At 36.5% G+C, this 21815-nt stretch overlaps 3 protein-coding genes across 4 annotated transcripts; all 3 read left to right on the top strand.

The window, feature by feature from the left end:
• The first annotated feature begins 884 nt into the window (after window positions 1–884).
• LOC122344820 (centrosome-associated protein 350-like) lies at window positions 885–4838 on the top strand. The gene is made up of 4 exons (XM_043238394.1): window positions 885–1086; window positions 2223–2503; window positions 3293–4030; window positions 4090–4838. Exons 1-4 carry the CDS (start codon window positions 1064–1066, stop codon window positions 4836–4838), a joined length of 1791 nt encoding a protein of 596 aa, XP_043094329.1. The 5' UTR covers window positions 885–1063.
• Window positions 4798–8287, top strand: LOC122345835. 2 transcript variants are annotated; one of them, XM_043240321.1, is made up of 6 exons: window positions 4798–4942; window positions 7014–7172; window positions 7303–7539; window positions 7627–7767; window positions 7884–7975; window positions 8130–8287. In XM_043240321.1, coding segments are annotated over exons 1-6 (684 nt in total). In that variant the 5' UTR covers window positions 4798–4888; the 3' UTR covers window positions 8131–8287. The 2 variants fall into 2 exon arrangements, with proteins under 2 accessions (XP_043096256.1, XP_043096255.1); XM_043240320.1 differs by having other exon boundaries at window positions 7884–8009.
• Window positions 8288–9076: 789 nt separating this feature from the next.
• On the top strand, window positions 9077–20445 carry qsox2 (quiescin Q6 sulfhydryl oxidase 2). Its single transcript, XM_043240307.1, is given in 14 exon segments — window positions 9077–9518; window positions 13127–13177; window positions 13180–13226; window positions 14053–14101; window positions 14187–14292; window positions 14453–14543; window positions 16093–16238; window positions 16334–16477; window positions 17012–17141; window positions 17262–17384; window positions 17498–17648; window positions 17875–17930; window positions 17932–18064; window positions 19530–20445. Coding segments are annotated over 14 exon segments (1998 nt in total). The 5' UTR covers window positions 9077–9259; the 3' UTR covers window positions 20042–20445.
• Window positions 20446–21815: the final 1370 nt, after the last annotated feature.

Below are 21815 nucleotides of genomic sequence, written 5' to 3'. Positions count from 1 at the left end.
ATTAATATTTTGAATTAATATTCATTGTTCTGTTTTCATTTAATTTGATTGTGTTCTTTACATTTTAATGACTTTTTGTTATTTTGTGTTTTTAATATATCTCCAGAAGATTCAAGTCAAACAAAAGCCAGATCATAATAAAGAAAAGTTCTATATTATTATAGAATTTTATCCCAGCTGGCGTTAAATTCATAATTTGATTCCACGTTGACTTAAACAAAGTCCAAAATGCAACAGTGTTGTTGCTGCGATAATATGATGAACTGAGCAGGAGTGCAAAAATCATGTGATAATTTCCCATAATGCTTGGATGCTACATTTATAGCAGAACTGATCTTTATGCTGATGTTTTGCAGGAAGAGAGGGTGTTATGCAGCCTGGGATTAAGCCAGATGCTAGGAGCACAGATAAAGCACCAAGAGAAGAAGGGAGGCAAGTCTGATCACTATTATTCCATCATTTATTTTCATACACTTACACAGAGGAGTAGTGGGATGCTTGTTTCCCATATACAGTAAGCAGAGACAGTGCCAACACATTTATGTAGAGTAACACCTCAGAGGAAATACTGCAGTGCACCACTTACTGTCTGGCAAATCCTGCATGACACACAGCAGAGGAGGAGACATGGCAGAAGTGTGTGTCTATCATGAGCTTGTTATCTACAGCATTTACTGTCTGTCTTGGATGCACCACTCAGAGTAATTACCCTTAGAGAGAGAGAGAGAGAGAGAGAGAGAGAAAAGGAAGGAAATCGGTGAGATAGAGTGGAGATAGATAAAGTGAGAGAGAGAGAGAGGAGGGGAGGCTGGATGGGAGGAGAGACTTACTCGATGAAAGAGAGAGAGTAAAGCAAGCAGGAGGAAGTTAAAGAGAATAAAAGAGGGCATAGCTGTAGAGAGAGATGCAGGATGACTGCTCTCTCAGCCACCGGCTCGACTGCAACTGCGAGTTGACACGATATTTGGGGAGTGGCAGCAGCGTCTCACAGGGGACCTGAAGGAGGACAGTCTACTGTTCCTCTGGCTGCTTGCTCGCGACTCAGCCCCTTTGTGATGGCAGTATGCCAGTCATGAACAGGTCAGGGTAGGTGGACGGCATTTCTCTCTCTGATTCTCGCTCTTTCACTCTCTCTCCATTTGCATGAGTAGGCATTAGTTCTGTGTCAGTTATATAATTTAATACAGAGAATCAAAGCAGTAGTTAACTTAAAAATGAACATCCTAAATATTTAAGTATATTGTTTACTTTTTCCAAGTAATGAATGAATGGAGACTGAGGAGTCTGTTTGAGACCGAAAGCCTCAGTCCTCACTTAATGTAATTGCACAAAATTGCTAATAATTTCTAAGCGTCTATTAGATCTTATATTTCAGAAAATGGCTTTTCTTTCATTTGGGATAAAGATTAACTGATGTTGTAATTATGAGGTAAGACTTCAATTTGTTAACATTAGTTTATTAGGTATCATGAATTAACCCATTAACAATACTCTTACAGCATTTATTAATTTACATACAGAAAAATAAAGATTATTTTTATCATTGGTTTGTGAAGACTATTTAAGATTATGGAACTTTCCACTTCACAGAAGTGCACTGGGGAAAAAGCTGGTTTAGGATTTGGTCTGAAATCTGAGATTTCAATCAAATATTGTTAGTACATTAACAAACGGCAATTAACTAAATAATGAATATTTTTTGAAGTAGATTAAAATAGCATTTGCTTATGTGCTTATAACCTTATAATCAAATGAATGAATTAATTACAGCTTTGAATAAACAAGAGACAATGTTGAATAAACAACAAAAATGTTCTTCAGATTACAAAAAAATCTTCACACTCTTCGCACACTAAGCCCAAAATTCTCAACCCCCCAAAAATAAATACAACCTCATTATATTTATATACACTGCCTCCAAAACTTTTGTCCATTATAGAAAAGTTGGACCGGGTTCGATTTTCATAGCAAGCATTTTGATAGGAAAGGATGACGAATATTAAAAAAACACAAAAAAGCATCTCAGACTCTTCTCGGAATGTTCATTTGAAAGGTCCTTTCAAAGATTATATTCTATCACTACAAAAAACTCTTTTAGAACCTATTTTTTATCAAGTATATTCAAGTTTTACAAATAAATATTAGTGATTATTACACCCCTGTAAACGATTTGACATGAACCTATAACCTAATAATATGTATTGTTGATTGTTTTGCTTCAGCTTGTTGGGCAAGGTAGGTTTGAGGAGGCTGTTGTCATCAGATGAAGTGTGGACTTTGGGAAGGAAGAGGAACCAAGTGGAATTTGTCCCAGCAGAGCAGGATATTCTGCAAGTCGCAGAATCAAATAATCCTCCAGCCAGTCCCTCTCACAGATACAGCCGACAGAACCAGGCTTCTCTTCACCTTATCAGTCCAGAAGGAATCAGCAAGTCTGAAGGTGGAAGCACTTCATGTCAGCGTGACCCTGTGAAGGCTTTGATATCAGGATCTGAAGTTAATGGTGGGTAGAGGGTTCTGCGTTTTCAAGCTTTCCATGAAGACAGTGTATCTGTTATTAAAACACTTAGTTATCAGGCTTCATCTTCATTTCAGACAGTAAAGGAAAGCAGGAAGAGAGCATACAGTCTGACTTTACTTTTTCAGTTTTCTCTTTGATATATGTCTTTCTGTTGTTATTAAGCGTACTGCAATTTATTGTGACTGCTGATTTACAGTATGTCTAGTTCTGCTGACTCATGCTGTGAGCAGAATGACTCAATGCTCATACAGATTTACTGTGGCATTTATAGCATCTGACTGGACATAAACAATGCAAAACTGCTACAATGTCAAAGAAAGTAAAAAGAAAATCAGAACCAGTCCTAATGGAATCAAAAAGAGCTTTGTTAATCAATCAAGAATGAATTAAGATCACAATATCAATTACAGTTTTGAAGACGAATTTGTTTTTAATATTTTAATATACTCAAAAATATAACGTATTACAGTAATGAAAGCTGAATTTTCATCAACTATTACTCCGGTCCTTAGCATCATGTGGTTCTATAAATCATTCCTACATGCTGGTTTATACAATTGAGGCTGAAGTTTACAGCAAATGTCAATTTCAGCTTTACAATCAAGAGCTTCTACACCTTTGTTATTCAGCTATCATTTCCTGTGGGATACAATTGATACAGGATCTGAATAAGGACTGCAATTATTGTTATTATTAGTTAGGATTGGTTACAAATTAGGGTATCCATTAATAGTTTTTTTGACAGTATAGAATATTTGATCACATTTTCAGAACAAGATCCTCAGAAGAAGGCACAACCGCTTTATGAGGACACCAGCAAACTCCAGAGAGAAAGACCACAACATCCAGTTGAAGTGCCAATGAAGCCGGTGTTAAATATCCAGCATTTCACACTCAAATGTGAACCTCATTCAGATTCACTCAGAGCCCCAATAGTGTCCAGTTTGTCATCTGAAAAAAAGGATGATCTCGGACTGGACTCTAAGAAGAGCCATCTTAAACCCAAGGAGCAAGAAGACATAAAGACAAAAAACGTGGTCCATGGCAGCACAACACCAGATACCACAGCTCTAAATGTACAGAACAATCAGAGACTGACGCTGAACAACAACCACAATATCTGTGACCAATATGCCGGGGTGCAATGGAAGTCATCTCTTTCATACCCCAAAACTGATAAAACCAATGAGTTTCCTGAACAAAAATCTCAGGCGTGTACAAATGAGACCATCACAGACAATCCACTTATTGAAAACTTAATTCTGGAAGCAGTAAGTGTGGAAATCAGAAAGGCTGAGGATAGTGCATCTTGTGATGTCAGTCTGTCTGAGATAGATGAGAAGTCAGAGGCAATTTCATTTCATAGTGAAGCACTCGCTTGGTCTGAAGAAGATGAGGAGAAGATTGAAGCACCTCAAGCAAGTAGCTGCTCTTTAGTTTTTGCAGAAAAGTACACCGTGGTGGCAGATGATTTGGACAATAAACAGGAAGGACACTGTATACCGCCGTGTTCACGAAAAGACAAGCGACCGTAGAGTCTACCCTGTCAGAAATTCTCTCTCCTGTAGATGAGGTTTTATCTTACGGAAGTGCAGAACTCCCTCCATCTGTTAAAGGTGGAGTGGCATCAGGTCTTGACAGCTATGGTTGTCCTACTCCTCCTCCTGCCTTTGAGATTATTACATGGACCAGTGAGGAGGAACTTCCAGCTCCACCTGATTCTGTAGAAGATTTCTCAATTAACAGCGAGAACTTCCCTCCTCTCCCTGTGGACTTCTCTCTGAAAAGAACAGAGTCTCAGAGTCTAGACTCTAACAGTCTGAGGGAAAAAGATGTAAACGATGATACTAATGGAGCTCTGTGTGAGGATGCAGAGGAAAACGACTGTTCGGAGTACACTAGCTCACTTCCTGAAGATGCAAGAAATGAAATCTCGGATCCATTGTCCTCCTTTCAAATTGGAGACAGAGTTCTTGTGTGTAACTCCAGACCGGGTGTGCTGAAATATAAAGGGCTCACAGCGTTTGCGAATGGGTTTTGGGCTGGTGTTGCTTTAGACGCCCCTAATGGAAACCACAATGGAACTTTTAGAGGTGTGAAGTATTTCAGCTGTGACAAAAGCCACGGTGTCCTGGTGAGAGCCGAGGACATTGCTCCCATACACAGAGAACATAGTAGTGATGTAGAGACTGGAGTGGATGAAGATCCTTTTTCAGATGAGGAGCAGCCTAGGGCAAAGAGAGATAAACAACAGAAGGATGGATTGCGACAGATGGACAAAGACATAAACTTAGTCAGTGTCCTCCAAGAGATTTGACCATAACTACAATCACCACATGCACACGGCAAAAGGAACCTCAGGAAGACATGTCAGATGGAGCAAGAAAACTTTCACATGCTTTTAAAATGCCTTTACCAAGAGTAAGTAAACACCAAACACTTAAAGGAATAGTTCACTTAAAAATGTCATTCCAAACCGGTTTGACCTTCTTTCTCCTGTGGAATGCAAAATGAGATGATAAGACATATGTAGCTTTCTTGCATATAGTGAAAGTACATACACTTATATTCAAAACTTTTAGATTAGTGTTTTATTTGACAGTAAAACATTCGTAAAATATATATTATTTAAAAATCCGCTTATTAGCATGCATATTACTAGAATATTTACTCACCCTTGAAGCACCCTTGAAGGTTTATGTGACCTTCTTCTTTGAGATGAATCAAATCAAATCCAAGCCTTACAATAGGGGGTGAGCGAGTGTTTGTTGTCAACAGTTCAGAAGACATGAAATAAAGTGCACATATCTGTAATAAAACATGTCTGGGGGTGAATAAAGGCTTCCTGTAGCAAATGGTTAGAAAATCCATATTTCATACGTAATATGTTTCTCATTTCTGCTATGGTATGCAGAAAATGTTGCAGAAATATGTTATAGGATGTCTGTTATCAAAACATTAACTATGGCTATTCCCTCAATAAACTACTAATTTGCTGTTTATTACTAGTTAGTAAGGTAATTGTTATGTTTAGGCATTGGTTAGGATTAGCTTATGGCCTTACAGAATTTCTGCTTTATAAGTACTAATGAACAGCCAGTATGTTATTAATAGGCATGCTAATAAGAAAAAAAAGTTAACAGTGATAATCGTTCTCTATTAGTGCTATCAAACTATTAATAGTGATTCATTTTAGTTTTTGTTTAAATAATATATATTTATATTATATATTTAAATACACATACAGTATGTATTTGGAAAATATTTACAAGTACATATTTATACTCATTTAATTTATATAATATATAATTACATTTGAAATATAAACATAACATATTTTTGTCTATTTTTGACAGCACTAGTCGCTATACTAAAGTGTTACCCAGGGCCATCCTTTGGGTGGAGCAAATGGTGTGGTCACCAGGGCCCCGCGCTTTGAGGGGCCCTGCAGCTAATTGACTGAGGGGCCCCTCACAGCCCTGGGGCTACCAATGCATTAAACTTGGTTTAATTTGTAATAATATTTCCCAATATCACTGTTGACTGTTGATAAAATAAATGCAGACTTCAAAGAACCTTGACCCCAAGCTTCTGAACAGTATAATTTATAATGCCCAGAGGCTGTTAAGCCTCAAAAAAACAACATTTAGTACCACAAAAACTAACAAATCATGATACAGTCGGTTACAAGACACATAATCCTTGTGCAGTGCTTTACTGCTGTATATAACATAGCTTTACCCCTGACCTACTATTGGGCTTATTGTCATTTTTAAGTGTATTACAGTCTACAGTCATTTTTATTTTTCTGTTCTATTATTCCATTCTATTACAGTGTACTATGTATTGGTAAGCTAAAATATAAACTAAAAAATATATCTGTTCCTCACACAAACCTATGTACAACTCAACAGAAAGCTTCAGAAACTTAGAATATAGTGTAATGTTTTTGAAGCTCATTTATTAAATGCTGAGTAAACTACAAATACATTTACACATGTATAATCTTAATAAAAAATATCCTGGAATTGTACTTTTAGTATAATGAACTGAAAAACCTAAAGTCTGCTAAATTTGAACAACTCATTTTGCATTGCACTTTAATTGTGTCTAATTAATTAAGTCCAATAAAAGATACACTTATTTGATTGTGCAAAAAAGTGTACTTAAATATCTCGCATTTAAAGACTATGACTATTCAAAGATATTATCATCATCGATAGTGATGTTAAAGAACACATTTTATGCTTAATATTAAGAATTGTGCATAAGTAGTACTCTAAATAAACTTTAATTATAATGTGTAATCTCAAGCGATATGTCCGTACAATTGAGCTGAATATGCTTATGAAATAAATATATCTCTTTATTCTAGGGCAGGTATTAAAATACAAGAATGATGACAGAATTTTTTTGGCTAACTATTGTTTTCACAAATTTTACCATAGCATATGGCATCTACAGCATATCACTAAGCACCTGTATTTTACAGACAGACTTTGAGCTCCATCATAATGAGCTCCTTCAAAACAGACATCATGAGGATGCTAAGCTGACAGAAGAGCTGGATAAAGATGGAGTTCACTGTGCTCAGGATAATAGAAAGAGACAAAGGATTAAAGCATTGCATGACAATCACTCTACGGATACTGTAAGTTGTCAAAACAACTGTAGAATTAGCGTTAGTGAGGAATAAAATACCTCTGTAAAATTATATCTGTGCATGAAATTTGAGTCGCTGAAATATGTCATTTTGTTGCACATTTCTCTTTGATATTTAGGAGGTCAGAAAGGGTGAGGATGGCCATTTTATGCCATGTGTCTTGGATCAGTGGCATCAGGCCCAACCCGACACGCCACCAAAGATAAAAGTGCCGCCCCATGAAGACGGCATTGTGTACAGATTAGTGGACACAGCGGTGGAGATTCTGTGTGGTCAAGCAAATGAAGACACTCTCGACCTTTATGAAACACCAAGCTATTTATTTGACGATGATAGTCGCAAGCGTTATCGGCAGGTTAGTCTATATGATTGTGTGCGTAACAAATGAGCTCGATGAGAGAAACAAAACTCTGGTCTAAACCTTATTCATTTTACACTGCAGGTGATCTTTCAGTTAACATCCGATGTACTTCATGAGATCTTGGGCGATCTTTTAAGAACAAAACAGTCCGCCCAGAAGACAGATGATCGATCTGTGATCTCAGCTCTGCAATGCAGTCAAATTTCCATCACATTTTTAAAGGTAGAGCAATTTGCAAAAAATAATATTGATGCAAAATTGTCTCTTTTTTTCTCTTGAAATACCATTTTGATGAAAGTACTTAAAAAACACTTACAGTAATCTAATGGTATTTGCAGGCTGCCGTGAGAAAAGAGATACAGAAAATTCTGAATTTAGAGCGAAGCGAGCAACGGATGACAGAGATGCTCCAAAAACTGTGCAAATACTGGTACGCCAAGAGAGACAGAGTGGACTTTATACTGGTGTGTGTAAAGGCACTCCTATAATAATATACTTACTTGTTACAATTTCTTGGTGTAACTAAGATTGCAGTAAATGTTAAAACTGAAAGCGCCTAATTGTATCTTTTTATCTATTTCTAGATTCAGGAACTTCATAACGAGGAGAGAAGTTGGCTAGACTACAGTGCTGACCAGTACACTGTGAAAATGCATCTGACTGAGGAGATTTTCAGTTTTCTTTTGGATGACACAATATTAGCCCTAAATCATATGCACATTTCAACCTAAAAGTCAAGTTTCCTTTTGGGTGAATCTTGGGACAGATCCTGTCATGAGTATGTCAGAGTCACATTTCACTAATTATATTTTGCTTGAAGAACATAAACCCATAAAACCCATTTTTGGACCATTTAGTGCAGTTTTCTTGCATTATGAAATGTTCATAGCAACTAAACACATTTCCAATCTTTACCACTTTTGCAATTACAGTAATGAAAAAAAAATTCATTATGGAAATTCTCAACATTTTAGATATTGTTTACATTTTTGAGTATTTATATGTCATAATATTGTTTGTATTTTAATATCTGCTCACTTTAAATAGTGCATCACACTCATTTGTTTACTGTAATGGATTTAAAGTAACACTTTATTAAAGTAATAAGAATATGATGGAGAACAATGGGAACTGCAAAAAAAATTATGGATATATTACATAAATGAGAATTTCAGGGCAAAATGTGCTTAATGGTTGTTAACAAACATCAAAATACCAAAAAACTAAATAAATTCATTATCTGTATGCAATATATTTTTTTCCGGCTGATGATTCTGAGATGACATTATATAAATGGTGAAGCTGTTTTGTGAGATTGAATTTATCCTTTCTTTAATTTAGACTTGTCTTTAATTCATCGTAAAAAAAAAAAAAAAAAAAAATTATAACGATTTTTAAAAATCTATTCTAGAGTTTCCGTATGTTAAACTTCAGTGCAGTCAAGTTGAAATATATTTCATTCTTTGCAGCATTTATGGTGGGGTTTTTTTCTGAAACAATTTTGCATAGGTTTTGCTTATTAGAGAACTGTGTAGTCGTTCAGTATGCGTCGCCCGTACGCACATATGACGCTCAAAGTATGCGCCTGCGTCTTCGTAGCGCAGTGATGATGCTCTCGAAGACTCGCGTCCCTGCTAAATGTAGTCATCCATAGGAGCGAGAAGAATCGGTCTGAATGTAGAGAAATCGCTTTAAGTGAGTGGCTTCAAATTGTATGGCGTTTCTTCCATCACCTCCAATGGCCGTGGCGTTTTGCGTCAAGCTCGGTGTTCTGTCGGTGCTGCTGTTCGGACTGGCTCAGTCAGCTCGACTCTACACTGAGGAGGATCCAGTGGTGATACTGAGCAGCGATAGCTTGAAGCAGACCGTGTTGAACTCGTCCAGCGCCTGGCTGCTTCAGTTCTACTCGTCGTGGTGCGGACACTGTATCCAGTACTCGCCTACATGGAAAGCTCTGGCCGGGGACGTGAAGGGTAGGTGCATTCGTACGATCCTCTTCCTGTTTATTCACTCACTGTCTTGGGGAAAGATAGAGACACTTCCTTAGACGTTTTAAGGCGTCCTTACTGTGTAATGGCAAAATGATGGCAATGCCGTGGTATATCAAAGTAGTCACTGGGTGATTAACATATCCATATCTCCACTGATACACTACGTGTCAGTTGACATAGTTCAAGTGAATCATGGTATTGCTTTCATCTTTAAGTACTCGTTAGTGCTTTTTCCCTTTGCTACAACAGCTGACTTTTGCCTTCATTTTAAATGATGGAAATGTATTTCTTTGAACATTATCGCTTGGGTTTTGCCTAATGAGGCTTACAGTGTTTTTGTGCATTTGGATTTAAGTACACAGGAGGACATGCATGGGAAGTCTGTAATCCCTGGTTTGTTGATACACCTGCTTGTATATCCACGGTTGCTGCTGACTGTTTTCTCTATTTATCATTGCGCTCAAGGCCTTTATGTTCACACACACTCACACACACACACACACACACACACACACACACACACACACACACACACACAATGTCTCCAGGTAGTGTACACAGTATATTTATTTAAACTGTCTCTTAATATTTAGTTGTTGTTTTTAACACTCTGAAGTATAGATTACCCCAAACTGAAAATTGTGCCATTGCTTACAAATGTATTTATAAAGTCTTTATTTGACTGTTAAAGGAATCATTCTCTTGAGCGAGATCTTTTCGGTGAATCAGTCTGTTCTAAATGATCTGTTCATGAATCAGTTTGTTCTTGTTCTTCGGGTTAAAAGGATTGTTATATTGAAAAATGAAAACGGTCTACACAGTCTCTCGCTGTTGGTGCTTATATAATGATTTCTTTGGACAAATGCTTTCATACTACTGACATACTTGCTGCATTAGTTTGTACGGTACAGTTGGAGGACAGAAAGTATTTACAGTTTTGTTTGGGCAAGTTAATTAGTAGTAATTCTAATATAATTTGAGTAAACTAATCCTTTCAATAGTCCTATAGGTGTAACACAAGCTTACTAAACACTATCATGGTGAGACTCATTAAACTGAAATATGCAATAAACATTAATTTAACAAAATTAGATGTAACATACAACCCAAAATAAACATAACTGAGAAGAAATGGTGATTTTAAAGAAAAAAACAACATGTGAAACGTAATGCTGTCATGTCAAATTTACATGTTATTTTACAGAAATTTACCGTTAACCATTTAACAGGTTTTTACTGCAGCATTTTCACAGTTTTTGTGTTAAAATTTTTATAGTGTATACTATAACACTAACTTGTTTTTAAACCAAATGTTTTGGGTTTACCATTTTTTAATGTCAAGTTTCATCAGGCTTAAAATGTCAACACTGATACGCAACAAACATTTTAAGTTCTGCTATCTTTTCGTGATCTGAAAACAAGCTCAACATGTAACTCTACCAAACTTCTCATGTACTGCATGTGTTGACAAATTTGATCTTAGAGATTTAGACCTGTTGGACTTCCTCTTGTTGCATTAGTTTTCTGTTTGCTGGTGTTGATGAGTGTTTTCTGTAAGCAGCTCTGGTTGAATGGGGAAAGCCCACCTCTGGTCAAGCTGTGGCTCCTAAAGCTCCTCTGAATAAATAATGGGATTAACAGTCACTCTCTCTTTAGACCATCTTAGAGCTACAAGACCGGCCTAATTGCTAATAAAAATGCTTAGACGGCAGTGTTACGTGCCTGCCGTGCTCTGAGCTAAAGGACTGATGGTGTTCAGGCGGAAGCTACTTGTGTCGGGTGCATTGAAGGGTGACGGCGATGAAAAGGTCACTGTAGACTGACACATTTAATCTAAACGAGGGCGAATGCATTTAACACCTTGTCTCAAAGATGCTAAAAGTGGAAAAGTTAGTTTTGTAAACCATCAACGTCACGGTTTCGTAGTTCTCTCTCCATAGTGTCTGACATCTAATGAGTTTTCGTTTCAACAACCATTTTTAGTGTTACAAATTTTAAAGCAAGTTTAAATAGTAATTTTAAAGGGATAGTTCACCCAAAAACAAATATTATGTGTATTTATTCTGTAAAACATGCAAGAAGATTTGAATGTAAAGCGAATGTTGGTAGCCAAACCGTTTTGGTTACCATTCACTTAAAAAAAAAAAAAGAAATATTTCTTTCTTTCTTTTTTTTTTTTTCATTTTTATTGGTAATTAGACCAGCATATGGTTGACTCTAAATGCATGCACCATTATTGTATCACAGGGTATACAGTATATATGTTCTGGAATGCCATGCCTTGCTTTTTCCTCTTCATTGGACTGCGAAGGAAGGGGTGATTGTGGCCTTTGGATGACTAACGTTGCGAGGACAAGTCTTCTGTTGAATGCTTTCACTCTGCCTTTGTTGGCACAAGCTGTCGGCTGGGTGGCTCGCGAGTGGCCGCCTACCAGCTGTTACCTTCACAATGAGGTCAGATGGCCCTATTGTGAGGACGCGACCCGCTGTGCATTCCCCACATATCCCAAAACCCACAGAGTCCCTCTCTCAGGTGAAGAATAGAGGGCTAATGTGTCCCGGCTGTCCCTCTCTCTCTCATCCAAACATTTTTATATCAGCTGCCTTCTTCACACCCCATCTGCTTCATCTTTCTGACACAGATTTTACAGCTGTTCAGTTTATGAGTTTGCGTTAAAAACAAACCACCTGGCTGTGGAAACTGTGTATACAATGTATGAAATCATGCTTTGAGGCTGCATGACTATATTTCGTCTCACAAAGTTTTATGTGAGAGACTTAATATCTACATTTTCTATGTCAGAGCTCAAAACCGTGTAATGCATCAAATGATTTTAGGCTTCCTGCCAGAGGTCCTTTTACCTCTCCACTTAGGCTATCTGGCATCTGTTCTGGGTTCCAGTACAGATAAAAGATTCAGTGTGGACATCAGCTCACGTTTTACAACACAAATCAAGAAATATCACTGGCATAAATGCTCTCTACAATGCTCTAACTCTTCACTTCATGGCGTATTCATTATTTGATGTATTATTAGAGCATTATTAAACAATAAAGTGATGAAGTACCAAATATGTCAGTACCTGTTATTAACTTATTTGGTACTTGTCACTTGATTTTAATTTGTGGTTATTTCACCCAAAAATGAAAAGTATGTGAGACATTTGCTCATCTTTGAAACTCTGATCAACGTATTTTAATGACTGGGAAATTTATGCTACTCTAAAAGTCCATTCACGACTTCAACAAGTTGCTTCAACAAGTTCAGAAGAAGACTGTAAAACTAATCCCTGTGAATAGAGCATTGATTCATGTTTCTATTTGAATACCTAAATTAAATCTTTTCATCATCCAAAGAAATTCTGTGACTTTAAAGATTTGGTTAAAATGATTCTATTCATAATGTACGTTGAAGTTTAGTGAAGTTTTGGAGGAATCTTCTAGGTTTCATGAAAAAAAAAAAAATTTAATTGTAGTTAAGTGATGAATAGAAGTCTTATGGGTTGGGAACAAAGTGAGGGTGAGCACTTGACAGAATTTCTCTTTAATTTTATGTCTGTGTTGTTTTGTGTTTTTGAAATGTGTGATAGACTGGGCACAGGCCATTCAGATAGGGGTTCTGGACTGTGCTCATGAGAAGAACACGACATCTGTAAGGAGTTTGGAATCCACTTCTACCCCACCTTCAGGGTATGTTTGTAATGATCTTCTTTATTTTATTTTATTTTATTTTTTACAGCTAAAAAACTGATTCACTCAGGATTTAAAAAAAAATACAAAATTATAAACCGTTCATTGAATAATTGACTGGATGTGTTTAAAAAAACAGAAACCTCTCCAGTTATGAAATGCGACAGTTCAGCTGTAGATTCGTTTGGGACCATTTTTGTTGGCAAATATAGAGCAAAAACAGACAATAATAATAACAGTAACATTTGTAAAATCAACATTGCTTTTTCAGTTGCAGTGCTAATCTATAAAACAGCACTACTGGTGGTGAGACATTAACTATAACTATATCATATAATGTAACATCTTTGGCCCATTGGCCCATACATCTTTAAGAATGGGGGTTTTCTAATGGCCTTTTAATAGATTACATCATGCAGAACATGTACTCCAAGCATGCTTTTGTTTTTGTTTTTGTTTGTTTGTTTTTTTTTTTAAAGAAATCTTATTGGTCTAATCTTCTGCTTGACAAAGCTGTATATTATGTTACATTATATTCACCCATATTAAAGATGTTTTACAGTAGATCCCTTGTCATATAGACACTTCTGCTCTGCACTTTGCTAGCTCCATTCTTTTGTCTTATCTCTGTCTTATCGAGGTCATGTAATCCTGAAACCAGCGCAATTATACAATAGACAATGTACTATTACACCCTTATCCAATTTCATGTTTCCCGAAACATGCCTGGTTAGGATACTGTAAAAATTGACACACGGGACATGTTGTTTTATTGTTTTAGAGATTAAATTTGGAAATAATGTCTCCTAACATCTTTTCTTTTTAGTATTTTAAGGCACATGACACCACAAATGATTTTGGGAAGACATACCGTGGTAGGTTTAATTATTTTAACTGGGTTAAAATTGAAGCTTTGCCAATTATTTTTGATTAATTATTGTTTTATTTGTACACTGATAGGGGCTGACAGAGAGCTTCAGACGGTGAGGCAGTTGATGGTGAACTTCCTCCAAAACCACTCAAAACATGAGTGGCCTGTGGGCTGCCCTCCCCTTGATCCTTCCAGGTGCCCAAATCTACGATATTACCATCCAGTTTAAATCATCCTCACATACACATACAGTTTCAGTTCCAGCCGTTTTTAGAGGGAATTACACGTGTTTGTTTAGAGCTTAATTTCTCAGTGTGTCTAAACTCTATTCATTCTTTTTTGTCATCTGTTACAGGTCTGAGGAGATTGTATCCTTAATGGGGAAGAAAACTGAGTTCTATACTGCAGTTATAGTCGAGGATGGAGACTCTTATATCGGTAGAGAGGTATGAAATGCGGTTGTTAATCAGATCAGATGTCATAATTTACTCACCCATATGTCTTTCCATATTGATCTGATTGTTATTGGTCAGTTATTTTTATCAGCCTATCAATTTTTGGTCATATATACTGTGTATATATATATAAGGCAGCCACAAATTCACACATACACTACAACCCTGCTGCAACACTAGTGAGCAATTTGTTGTTGTAAGCATTCACTTTAGATGAGACATACATTAATTCTGTTATTGATATTAAATGAAGTACAATGTGTCCATTCAAGGGTAACTATGGTAATTGTGCTGAACTGCTGTGCAGCTAAAAAAATGCAAATGCATGTTAAAAAAAAAAAAAAAAAAAAAAAAAAAAAAGTATGACTTATGAAAAATAAATATGTGGATTGGTCTCAGTCTCCATGATGGGTGCACCACTATTTCAAATTGGTATGACTTTCTTCCACTGAACACAAAAGAAGATTTTTATTTTTATTTTTTTTTTGCTCAAAGTCCAGGCAGCTTTTTACCATAACATAAACATAGATAGATACAGAGACCCTTAAGTGGCATGGTGGTGGGGAAATTCTGGGTGAGTTGAAAAGATTTGAGGTAGGAGGCAGTTTTTTTTTTTTTTTACTTTTGCGTTCCCTTGCAAAAATATTTGCGTTCTCTGGCATAACCCGTTGAGCTCAAATAAACACTACCTGTTTACTTTACACTTCCAGTGTTTCAGACAGCTCCGTACATTCATAAAGGAGAAGTTTATTTTAAGTATAAAGAAATACGCTCGGTGCTTTGTTCAATGCACTGTTTTGACACCAGTGAAGGATAAACGCCAGTGAAAAAAAGCTATATTACGAAAAAGCATTGTATGCATGGATGCCAGCAGTTTTGCACGAGAATGCAAAACGTTTGCGAGAGGACGCAAATATAGTTGCGAGAGAACACAAAAGACTTACAAAAAACATACATTTTTTCCTTCCACGCTGAATTTTTCCACCCACTCTGTAGATAGACACTATAAACCTCCAAAAATATAATAAAAAATATATATTATATATAATGTCAAATATCTGAACTGCAGGAAAGTATGACTTTCAGTGAACGTCACAGAAACATATATGTTTTTCATAAAACTATTGCATCGTTTAAGAAAACCTGTATAACACATTTATAGCACTATGGTACTAGTCTACTTTTGTTGACTCAAAAAGCAGTTTAAACCAGTGTCTCTCACTAAATTGTATTATTATATTAACAAAAGCGATAAAATGCTAAAACAAGAATTATAACGACTTCATATTTTTGAGATTATTTATTTATTTATTTATTTTTGTCTTTGAATTCTGCCTTTGAGTCAAAAAAAGTTGAGAACCACTGGCTTAGACAATACTATAAACCTCCTTTTGTGTTTCATGGAAAAAGCATAATAACATAGGTTTTATATGACAAGTGGGTGAGAAGATAATGATCTAAATGACCCCTTCGGGCATAATTAGTGATGAAGCTAGAATTGTAATGCTCTAATTTAATGTTTTCTGCTCTTTTTAACTAGGTAATTTTGGACCTAATGCCATATGAGGGTTTGGTAGTGAAGAGAGCTCTTAGCTCAGACAAACTTCTAATGGAGAAACTAGGGAAAAGCTCAGTTCCCTCTGCATACCTCTTCTATCCCAACGGCACGCACACGGTCATGAATGTGTACGTTAATGGCCTCTGCCTAATTCATTTTAGTCTGACTATGAAAAAGACGTCCTGTTTATGTGCGTTTAATACATTTTTGTTTGTGTAAACAGTCAGAAGAGGCTGCGCTTTTTCTTCTCCTCCTTCCTAAAACTCCTCCCGGGGGTACACAGGAAACAGTCCACCTCATCCCTGCAGCATCCTCAGCCTGGGAATAATGGACAGGGAACCCAGGTGGAGTGGAAAGAGTTCGAAAAGTGAGATTTATCGACGTGTACACTACTGCTGTAAAGTTTAGAGTCAGCAAAGACGTTAACTTAAACAAAAGTGACAGTAAAAAAAATAACGAAGGATTTCCATTTCAAATAAATGCAGTGGATTTGAAGGTCATAAAATAAAAAGTAAAAATCCTAAAAAATCATGGGTTCAAAAAAATAAGCACTGTTTTTCAACTGTTTTCAACATTGATAAGAAGCATTTCTTGAGCAGGATCACGTGACACAAAAGACTGAAGAAATGACTGTGCCATTACAGAAATAAATTACATTTTAAGATATATAAAAAATAGTAGTGTCAAATGATAATTGCTATTAATCACACCCAAAATGTGTGTGTGTGTGGCAGGCATATATTTAGAAAATACTCACATGTATATATTTATATTCATATATCTTATTTTTATATTTATATTTAGTCATTTGACAGCACGAATTAAAAATAAGTTAGTACAGTTATTTTAAAGTGTGAAATACTCCAAGGACGAGGTAAGCAATGACAATATGTTTCTTCAGGTCTAAGGTGTACATGGCAGATCTGGAATCTGGCTTGCATTATCTGCTGAGGGTTGAACTGGCCACCCACAAGACCTTAGAAGGAGAAGAGCTAAAAACTTTCAAGGACTTTGTAACAGTTGTCGCCAAGGTACCGTTGTAACCCAAACACAACTTCTTTGCACTTGAGCTGTCTTCTCGCACTAAAATTGTTTTCCTTAGTGCATTGAAATTTCCAGGGTTATATCTTACTTGGCCCATTTGATTGTAGCTATTTCCAGGCCGTCAATCTGTAGTGAAACTTCTCGAGACGTTGCTGGAATGGCTAGTCAGCTTACCTTTGGAGAAGATCCCCTACGACGCTATCCTGGACTTGGTCAACAACAAGATGAGGGTAAGACCGTCTCCCACTAAACAACTTACAGCATAATACATCTCATAAAGTCTCTTGCCTGATGGGTTTTTAGTTGTTTTTTGTGTATGTGACTCTGTTTGTATTATTCTCAGATCTCGGGGCTGTACCTGAGTGAGCAAGTGCAGTGGGTTGGATGCCAGGGTAGTAGTGTGGCACTAAGAGGATATCCCTGCTCCCTCTGGACTCTCTTTCACGTTCTGACTGTGCAAGCTGCCAACCGACCCGATGCTCTCGCCAACACTGGTATGAGCAGGGAAATCCCTTCCGAAACATGTTTCGGATGATCTCATCTTTTGTTGTAGATTAGCAAATTGAGACTAAATGTTCAGTATGAATAATTCTGGAGTATAATCATTTCACATGTAGCTGTTCGGCCCGTAGCAAGCAGAGCATTCATTTGGTAGATGTTTCCTTTTAGTTCCTGTTCATCGTTGCTGCAATTAATTGAAACCCACCTTCTTCCTCTCAGGGTTTGAGGATGATCCATTGGCAGTGCTTCAAACCATGCGTCGTTACATCGGGACCTTTCTTTGGTTGCCAGGAGTGTGGGAAGCATTTTGAGGAAATGGCTCAGGAGTCTCTGAACCAGGTCAAGTCTGTGGATGAAGCAGTTCTGTGGCTGTGGAGAAAACACAACCAGGTTAATGCAAGACTCACAGGTAAGGCACAAATGTACAAAATCTGGTTGCACAAATGTATATTTGGGAATAGGTGAGTGACGAAATATATACATTAGCAAGGTTTGGGGTCAGTTTTTTTTTTTTTTTTCAGCAAAGACAATTGATCAATAACATTAAATATATTTGAATGATACAAAAGATTCTCATTTCAAAATAGTTGTTCTTTTAAAACGTTCTATTCATTAAAGATAAAAAATGTTCCTGAAAAACAATGTTTCACAGTTTTCACAAAAAATATTAGGCAGTCCAAAAAGGAAGTAGCGATTAAGTAGCGATAATTTTGCAGATTATTCTTATTTTTATTGTATTTTTGATCAATTAAATGCAGCCTTTATGAGCATAAGTTTGTTTCAAAAACAACTTTTTAATTGCAGTGTAGGAAGAAAAAAGAAGCGAAAACTGGCAGGATTAAAGAAAAGAGTTATGGGGCAGTGGTCTCCAACATGTCTCCGTTCAGGAGATACTTTTTAATAATGAAAGCAGCTCAGAGCTACCAATGCTATAGAATACTTACATTACTTAAATATCCAAACTGTTATACACAGCATTGTTAAGAAAAGTGATGGATACATTAATACACACTGAAATAATATTTAACACATACAAATGACAGCACTTTTTCATGCATATTTTCCAAATATTTACATTGGTCTGAAGAAAAATGTGGCAGAAGGACTGAATGAATTTGTAAATCCACACTTTGGCAGCAGATGGCGCTTATGAACAGCAGAACGGCTTTATTGCACATCACACAGAGGAAAGATGGAAAGCAAAGGCAATCTAAACTTTTCTGAAGACAGGTTTCCTATTATGCATTCATACAAATAATTAAAACATACATTCATATACCTATACCTTATTTCCCTCGGCAGACTCCCTTCGGTCTTGTTTTGACACAGAACTAGTGAGTGCTGTGCCTGTGTGAGGCTCTCACCTTTGAATAAATCTTTTACTTCAGCATTTAAAATTTTTAGTTTTTAAAATTACTATAATCAGATATGGGTTTAATGATAATTAAAATAATTATACAGGATTATTAAGAAATGTACAGAAAGATGAAAATAATGGAAGAAAATAGAAAAAAGTAAGAGGAGGGCAGACGAGATGAAGGATAGAAAGCAAAGGTGATAAAAAGAAGGGAACGTGGTAACAAAGATAGTAGGATGAAAAGAAAAAAGAAACAAAGAAATGAACGAAAGACAAACTGATGTGTGTGTGTGTGTGTATATGTATATGGATATGGATATAAGTATGTATATAGGAAGGGAAGGGAAAGAAAAGAAAGAGAGAGAAAGAAAGAAGGAAAGAAGGAGAGACTTAATTTAATGTGGCAGAAGAACTGGAAGAACTACAGTTATGTTTTCATGTCCAAACTATAAATGTAAAGTTGTCCTAAACATGCTAGCAGACGTTACCCTCACAGCTGATTGCTCTTGTTCTGCAGGTTCAATGAGCGAGGACCCCATGTTTCCTAAGACTCAGTGGCCGACTCCTGATCTCTGTCCCACATGCCACGAGGAGCAAGAAGGCCTTCATGTCTGGAACGAACAGATGGTGCTCGCTTTCCTCAGACAACACTACGGTGTCTCAAACATCTCCCCAAAATACTCCAGCAACAGCCATCCAGAGCCAGTTCCTCCTGCTCCCGACAAACCCAAAGCCATAACCAAACCAAACGGCAACCTTCACCTCAACCAGAACCTAAAGCCGTCTCCTGACAGCGCTCCGAAACATCAGAAGAGGAGTGACAGCATTGGCGCAGGAGAGAAGCACACCGGCATCCAGATAGAAGCCAGGCCAGGCATGACGTTCCTGGGCCTGGGATTCTCCAGCGTGGACATGAGTCTCTGCGTGCTGCTCTACGCCCTCTCCTGTGTCTTCCTCATGTTCATGTTTTTCTTCTTCCGCTTTCGCTCGAAGAGATGGAAAACCAGAAACTACCGGCCTTACGTATAGCCTAGGAACACTGCGATGGAAAACTGTGGAAAAGGTGAATGTAATATATAAAAACCCCTGCCAAGTGTTGAAGGACACTATTAATTTATTTAATTACTTTTATTTGTTTTGATCTTGTTGTTGTTGATGTTTTTGTGAAGTGTTTTTTTTTTTTTTTTTTTAAATGAAGAACTTGTGAAAATTTACCTTGTGTATCAGGCCTAGCTGTGTAAACAAGCACCTGTTAGCTAGGATTTCTCAACCCTAAACAAACAGAGAGGATTATTTAACAGGAGAAGCTATTTTATTATAGTAAAAGTAACAACCTAGGTCAAAGTATATTTTTATGAATATTCTACATTATTTATAGAGATTTTTATTGTAATAATATATCCTAAGTTTCTCACAGGGTATATATCGCTCTCTATGAAGTCACTCTGTCCCCATATTTCTGTTTGATGGTCCAAAAACACTTGGGAATATGATTTATTCTGTCGCTCAAGGTCGCTCGCCGAGAAGCCAGTGACACGAAACACTGCCTGTCAGTGACCAGATGTGGAAAAACCATTGGTTTTGTCTGCATGTTAAGTCACAAAAGAGCTACATTTCATTTTAAGCTTAATTTCTTTCTTTTTATTCTATTACCTTCTAAATCTTGTCAGAATGCTTCATAATTAGTTGAATTGATGCAATTCAGCAGTAAAGGTACAATAATATCTTCCCGAAAATAAAAATGTGTCTGAATTTTTTGGTACTGAGTTGTACTGAGCACACTTGCTGAGTAAAACTTTATTGATAATCTTTTTTTTTTTTTTTCTTCAGTAGATTACAGAGTCTCTTTTAAACTGGAACTTATTCTAATAAATATTTTATACTTTTAACTTTTTTTTTTTTTTTGTCCAAGTCACTGTAAAAACAAATGTGTTCTGTTGTAGAGCTCATAGAAGACACACTATATGTTGAACCTTAAGGGAAAGCATTATTACAGTGTACTCAGAGGATTCCTGATCACAAGCCGTTTAATGTTTAACATCTATATATTACTACAGCAGTATTTTGATTCAAAATTTCGAATTAAAATGTGTTGATATCGTAAAATGCATTATCAGCATTTGGTTTGTAGACTGATTTGTAATGTGTTCAGCTTGTGATATTTATTTCACTATCTAATGGAGCAGTGTTAATGTGGACCTGAGGCTAAATATTTATAAAGCATTCTTAATAAAATACAGCTTCTGTGTTGTGACAGTATGTGCCCATAATGGTGGCCTTCCAAGCTGCTCCAAATGAACGGCTGTAAATTGCATTGCATTGAATTATTATTTCCAGTGCTTTAAGAATTATATTTTTATCTAAAGACTATTTTTAGGTGCGGTTGTTCTGTATATATATGTAGTTTGTCCTTTCAGGGGAGTTGTTGCATTTTGTATGAAGAACACTGTAAGTTATCTTTCAAATAAAAATATGTATTTCCCATCATTTCCTAGTTCACATCTACCAACAATGCAGATACATACACTTATTTGAGTTTTACATAGCACCACTATAATAAATATACGCTTACTTGGAGTATAATGTAAATGTTTGATTTTGTGATTTTTTTTTTTCTTCTTCTTCCTAAAGAGTGGTTCTGAACAATCTGTAATGAAAAGAACAATTGGATGTGCCGTCCTGAGAACACAGTGTAACGGCAACTTAAAGTCTTCAGCACACCGGGAGGTCATTTAAGTTTTCTATTTCTGTAAGTCTGTGTCTGTCCTGTAGTAGGCAGTGTGGAGTATCCCTTTCTCCACCA

The sequence above is a fragment of the Puntigrus tetrazona genome, chromosome 5, assembly GCF_018831695.1.
Source record: "Puntigrus tetrazona isolate hp1 chromosome 5, ASM1883169v1, whole genome shotgun sequence".
NCBI classification, from domain to species: domain Eukaryota; kingdom Metazoa; phylum Chordata; class Actinopteri; order Cypriniformes; family Cyprinidae; genus Puntigrus; species Puntigrus tetrazona.
This window is presented reverse-complemented; position numbering and strand designations above follow the sequence as displayed.